General features: G+C 36.8%; 1 protein-coding gene across 1 annotated transcript in view; it reads right to left on the bottom strand.

The window, feature by feature from the left end:
* Positions 1-1180: 1180 nt before the first annotated feature.
* XPR1 (xenotropic and polytropic retrovirus receptor 1) overlaps positions 1181-7056 on the bottom strand; it is a 199393-nt gene continuing 193517 nt past the window's right edge. The window contains exons 13-14 of the mRNA XM_012649665.1: positions 5323-5544; positions 1181-2612 (exon numbers count right to left, since the gene is read on the bottom strand). Of these exons, the coding sequence (XP_012505119.1) occupies positions 2552-2612; positions 5323-5544 (283 nt within the window). The 3' untranslated portion in view covers positions 1181-2551. The remainder of the gene's footprint in view (positions 2613-5322; positions 5545-7056) is intronic.

Genomic DNA, 7056 nt, shown 5'->3' on the forward strand with positions numbered 1-7056 from the left:
AGCTCAAAGCTACATAAGCCTCGTTTTTGAATATCCTATGCCAATCAGACAAATGTATCAAAAAAGGAATACATTCTATCATTGTGTTGTGTATGAAAAAATAATACTGATTAGGGTCTAGAATCATAGCAGTTGAAGAAAGACCAAACTGGCCATAGGATACACTGAAGTAAGACCCGGGGGAGTTCAAACGCCAGCAGTCACCTGTAAGATTTTGTGTGTCGTCACACAGATTTGCTAATAGAGAACGAAGCTGACAATTCACATGGCTCTGGATACACATTAGTACCACCAATTTTATTTGCACAAGAAATGACTGGTCCACCAGACTTCTTTATGTAACTCAGTAAGTTACTGCTATTTCTTGACAGACCAGTGATATTTCCCCCATAGTTTTAAAGTATAAAACCCAGAATAGTTAGGCAAAAAAATCCAAAGTATAAATAATGCAACCTTTAATCTACCAAGGGTCACTAAATTGTTACCACTGATTATTATAAATGATTCAATTTATTTAAACTAAAAAAAAAAACAAAAGAATTAAACGTTTCCTCCTCAGTTCTGGGCCAAGGGACACACTTGGCAAAACACAAAAAAAGCAACAGAAGCCAAAAAGTTGTATGATTTTTCAGGGGGAAAAAAAAAAAACTCGATTCAAAAAGGGAACAAATTTGGAAGCTTGTCAGAATAAAGATGGAAGAAACTTCTTTAAAACGAAACTATTTGTCAGTTAACTGATAAAATTTTGGTATTAACAGTAAATTTGGTATAATCTGCCGGAATACGACAGGGATGAGTAGAAACTTGTAACACATGGGAGAAGAGGTGATGACGAAAGGAGTGTATAAAAGGGCAGTAACCACGTTTTTAAAACTAAGCAAGCGGTAATAGCCACCCTTCCACTTATTTATTTGTCTATAATTAAGCTGAAAACAACAGAAATAAATTTACTTTCATGAATCTGTTGATGTTGACTTTGAAATCTTCATCTGGGTAGGGGGGCACTGAAACACACTTATCTTTTTCCTTGGAATTTATATTAATTTTGTTAGATAACCAAATGTTAAATTTAATACCAACCATATTCAAGAAGGTAAAATCCCTATGGTTTTGGGGCTTATTTGGATGATTAAGGAACACAGGGAAGAAATAAGACAAACAAGTGAAAATGGGCACTGTGGATAGATCATAATAGTCTGAAATTTCTAAGAAATATACTTTTTATGTATGACCAAGTTTAGACCCCCGAAATTTTAAAAGCAGGTTTTCTATCATGGGAAGGCATGAAATTAAATGTTCATCTTGAAAACTGCTGGGAGAAATGGCTGCCAAGGTCTTTTGTATCAATGTAATGTGAAAGAGGAAGGATAATTTGTTCCATGCACTCAAAAATACGGTTTCCCCACAACAGACTTTTAATTTGATCAAATTCTGGCTAAAGTGGTTGAGCTCAAAAAACTATCTAATGAGGGTGTAGAGTCTCTGAAATAGCCATCTTCTAATTCAGAGTTAGTAAAGGTTACACTACAATTACCCTACACGCTGGAACATAGTAAGGCATAACTTCAGTTGTTACAGCTGAAATATGGCAAATGTATTCCACATCTGTTCCATAAAAACTTAAAAAAGTATCAGAACCTCTTCTATGAAGTTCAACTGGGGGTACGGAAGTGTGGGGGTGCCTTGTTATGAGAGATGTGCTCAGGACTCTACTGCAGCAGCAACTTAAAAAGTCAGTAATGAAACTTTGGCTTAAAATTAAAAAGAAAGAAAAGAAAAAGTCAAACTGGTGCAAGTTGTCTCCCAAAAAAGGTACGTGGGACTGACTGTCATAAACGTCACCCAACATCAGTGTCCCCTGTCTTCTTTCACGGATACCACCTCCATTGCACAGAAGCCATATCGTTCTCTATGGTTGAGTTTCATAAATAATGAGAAAACTGTATGTAACAAATACATCATGTTTCCCACCCACCCAGCAACCCTCCCCAAAATAAGAAAAGTTACATCAAATTAAAAAGTAGCTTCATGAATGAAGGTACTGCTCTAAGTTGCACTTTTCCTGCAAGTGCGGCCAGTGCCTTTGCGCTGGATATGAAGGAAAGGAAAAAATTCTCCACATAAACTGACAAAAAATTTAAAAACCAATGTCCGGTTTCAACCAGTCAAAACCGGGCCTAGCGGAAGCCGAGCCATCTCGGAACCATCCCATCGCAGGGTCCTTGCAATGCCTGTTCTTCATCTTGATAGGTATCTGTGTCCTTGTGATTGTAAACAATCTGTAAGATACTATGTTTTTGTTCCATCCTCTGATTGGCAAAATGAAGTAAATATTTGTTTTAAAAATAGAAAATTAAAATTAAACCAGAAGAAAAGAAAAGAAACACAGTGAGCTTGTTTGGAGTCCATAGGATCCGATCCGGAAGAGCTCGGAAAATGTGTTATGTGTTTTTCTCCTGTTTTCAGCTGGAAACGTACTAGAGGTTGCGTTGGTCGAGGAAAGAATTGTAGAGTAGGAAAACCAATGATGTTAATCCAGACTTCAGAGAATTCAAGTGTTAGCTTCGTCATCTGTGTCTTCTATCAATACCTTAGTGTCACGAGCCTTGGATCTAGTGGTAATGAGGGGAAAAGAAGAACTTAGTCCATTACTATTAATAAAATACAAACACATTCACAGTATTAGGTACATTTCCAATTTTACCACTATTAAATATACATCCTAAACAGGTACTATCTACTGCACCGGATAGATTATTCCTGGAGTTTCCTATTTAATTTCAGGTATCACTGGAAAAACACTAAGAAACTAGACTGCAACCAGAGAGACGTAACAAGAACAATAGTGGGTCATGGGCAATGGAGAGGGTAGTAACCTGGAATAAGATCTGAGTTTGAGCACTCACTTTGATTTTATCGTGCATTTCTTTAACTTCTTTGAGTGCCTGTTTCCATCTCTGTAAAGCAGGAATAATAATATCTATTTTACCTAATACCACTTTCATCTCAAGGAGACAGTATGTACATCAAATGAGAAAATGGGTGTAAAAAATATCAATAAAGTAGTAAACAAATACAAGGAATGATGTTGAGGATGATAGAAATGATACCATTTGAAGTATGCATGAAAGACGAGGAGAGCTGGCCAGCAGAAGACCTATGGAATGGCATAACAGTTGTTTGTATTTAAACAGTTGACAAAATATAACGCAGAAGAGGGAGGAGACTCATCATAAGTTATGTGAGAGAGCCCAGTTAGGATCAAATGGTTGAAGTTACAGTGAAATTGTTAAGAAACATATTCCAGCCCATCATAAACTATTTACCACTGTAACTATCCAACAATGAAATTAGATGTCTCATAGAGTTATAAACTTCATCAACACTTTTGATTGTCAATTAGCACAACATGATCATCTATCTACTCAGGATGCTGTAGAAGAGATTCCTACATTAGATAAAAAATGAGATCAGGTCATGAAATATTCTGCAATTCGTGAGCCCCGTGAGGTGAAAGTGGTTATTTGGTGAAATAGGAAGTATTATTCCTACTTGACAGAGGTAGAAACTGAAATTCAAAAAGGTTAAGGACATGCTACAAGTTGCATGAGTCCTAAAGTCAGTACTCAAACTTGGATCTTATTTTAGATGCCCTGCTCTCTCTGTTGTACATAAATTGCTCTATTGTAAAGTCTTCCTCTCATTGCAGTCTAGTTCTCTCAGTGTTTTTCCACCTGAAATGGAATGTAATAATCTATTGCCAAAGAGCCTCTGGTTTCTGACACAGAAATAATGTATGTTTAGATTGCCCTCTGCTGGTATCTAACAAGGATTATTAGACTTTCAAAATCAGGAGCTCAATGAGACCACCGACCAAAATTAGCATTTTCTTCCAGCCCTTTGTGATGCTTATCTTGCTGACCCCACTCAGAGCTCCCCTGCCCTAGCTTCTCAAATTCTGCTTCCTTGGGATAATAGAACCATGCTTTGTTTTGATGCTCGTCCTACTGACCTCCCCGACCATTTCTCCCCCTCTTTTGTTTATTTTCTTTTTCTCTCTTGCCTATGTTTGTTCCCTGGGTAAAGTGGTTCAGCCAGGGAACAAGACTCAGTTTCCTGCTCTCTGCTTTTCTTTTCTCTTCTCTACCTTCTCGACTCTTCGGGGAACTTCCAAATCTCTATCTGAAGCTTTGGCAAAATCTATTCTAGTCCCCTATATCTAGTGAGTTACTGTTACCATCATCTGTTTGTTACTTCATTCAAAACGTCTTCTTACATTCCTTTTGGTCCAATTGTGAGCAGTCTATATGAGTTGTCATTGTCCCATGCTTAAATATACTACAATAGCCTTCCAGTTGTTCTTCTGGCCTTCAGTTTTGCCTTTCCTAATACATCTTGCAGAGTGCCATTAAAACTTCCTAGGATACTGCTTTCACAATGTCATTCCTCTATGGAAAAATTCTCTGTGACTCTTCCCTGCCTATAAGATCCAGCTTGCACTTTTCCTTTATAATCACACTTCATTTATTCAGTTAAATTTTCCTCACTATAGTTCTAGTCACATGGTTTTTCTTTCTGCCCCTCATTTCTACCTGCATGATTTTACTGTGCCTCTAGCCTATTCAAACACTCCCTTATCCTTTAGAAAACTGCTCACGTTCAACTTAATTCTCCTCCTTCACTCCAATCTACTGTGCTATCTACTGTCTCTAAATTTCAAATGCAGTCACCATATTTGCACGTTTAGTATAACTTTCAGCAACATACATAGTCATTGACTAATAAAGATACTATTGAAGGTATTTAATAAGATAAAAATAATAACGTATACTTAATGAGCTCTGTGAGGAAACTGGTGTAATAAGTTCCACATAGTAACAAATTTAATCCACTTAATCACTCTATGACCAGGAATGATATTAATCCCAATTTATAGATGAGGGATAATATATAGAAATTAAGTAATTTGGCCAAATACATAAATAGCAGGATTCCTAAAGCTTGTAAGCTAAAAATTATTTGAATACGAGATATACAGAAGAGTCAAATAAATCACTCTCCAACAAATTTTTCTCCAATGCATCTTCAACGCTAAATTATTAATAGCAGGTAATAAATTAATGACATTTACTCCGTATGCTCATTAAGACATTCTATAGGTTGGATCATATGAAATTGCTGTTTATTACTGTTTTTTTGTAGGTGAAAAATGGTTGAATATTGGCAATTTCATTGGTTCAACCTGATAGCTTCTTAGCTTAAATGTTATTCAATGCTAAAACCTAAAAGAAATACGCCTCACAGGGTAGAAGCCATACATACTGAGAAGCAAGGCGAGGCCGGCGCAGGGATATGCTCTGGCTGTACTTCCATGGCCGATTCTTCTGGCGGTTTCGCACCCCATCATCCTGGTCCATCATCTGCTCTAGGAGTGTTTGATCATCTGCATTTAGGGGGGCCACAGAGATGTCCCGCACAGCACGGAATTCACCACAGTTGTTCAGGTGTTCATTCTCCAGGCGGAAGAAGTTCCACACAAATCGCCTTAGCAAAATGGAGTAGATCAAACAAATTATTTACAAAATTTTAACATATTACTACTACTTGTAAATCTCCCAGAATATCAAGTTTCCACTTATGGAAACAAAAACAAAGAATTAAGGGCCAGAATATTAAAATAAAACAGGGAAAGATGGTGCAGAGGTCGGGGAAAGGGAAATAAGAGTGGACTACAAAAAAAGAAGGGACTCATAGAATGCAGTTTTAGGGGGCTCATTCTTTTACTTTGACAAATATCGAATGCCTACTGTAAGGCAGGAAAAGGAATGGAATGAAACAGACAAAGCCTCTGCCCTTATGAGGTGCCATTTCCAGTGGCAGAGACAGATAACAAGCAAGTAAACAGTCAATCAGCTAATGATAAGCACCATGAAGAAGACAAAGCAGGACCAGGAGGTAGAGTATGCTGTCATTAAGACTGATGAGGGAAAGCTTCTCTGAAGAGATGGCAGCTAGCAAAAACCTGAATGATGCAAAGAGGCAAGTCATATAATAATCCTAGAGAGAAGTGTCCCAGGCATTAATAAAAAAAGAGGTCATAGAAATAGATTTATACATTTACAGAAATGTGGCCTATCAAAGGCCAGGTGGATTAATGGCATAATAGGAAAAGCAAAATTTTTTATAAGAATCTATAGGATTGACAGGATAATTTTATAAAATTGTGATAGGGAAGGATTTTTAAAATAAGATATGAATGGCGGAAACCATAAAGAAAAAGATCAGTACATTTTTTTCACAATAAGATTTAAAACATGAAAAAAAATTTGTCTCCATGGACAATGTTCAAAGAGCCGCTGCAGACTGGGAAAAAAAATATTGTCAACACATAATCAGCAAAAAATTATTATACCAAATATATAATTCCTATATTACAACTAGAAAAATATTTATTTTTTCCATATGGATGTCCAATTGACTCAATATCATTTATTGAAGGGTCTTTATTTCTCCACTATTATGCAGCCACTTTTGTCATAAATGAGGCAGTGTCAACGTATGTGTAGATCTGTTTCTGGACTCCCTATCTGGTTCCAGTGGACTATTTGTCCATTCTTTCACCAATGCCATATACTGCCTTACTTTGCCTATACAATTAATCTTGATAGCTGAGTTATAAGTCTTTTAACTTTGTTCTTTTCAGGACAGTCTTGGTCATTCTTGTGTTTCCATATAAATTATAGAACTAGTTTGTCAATTTTCACATACATACATCAATTAGATTTATTCCTAGGTATGTATTTGATATATTCTGATGCTATTCAAAATGACATGGCTTTTAAAATTTTTCTTTTCTGGTCATTGTTACTGGTTTCTTTTTTTTCTTTTCTTTTCTTTTTTTGAGACAGTCTTGCTCTGTTGCTCTGGGTAGAGTGCAGTGGCATCACTGTAGCTCACTGCAACCTCAAACTCCTGGGCTCAGGTGATACCCTTGGCTCAGCCTCCCAAGTAGCTGGGACTATGGGTGTGCAACAACCCCCGGCTAATTTTTCTATT

Source organism: Propithecus coquereli, unplaced genomic scaffold, assembly GCF_000956105.1.
Source record: "Propithecus coquereli isolate 6110/MARCELLA unplaced genomic scaffold, Pcoq_1.0 Scaffold300, whole genome shotgun sequence".
NCBI lineage: Eukaryota > Metazoa > Chordata > Mammalia > Primates > Indriidae > Propithecus > Propithecus coquereli.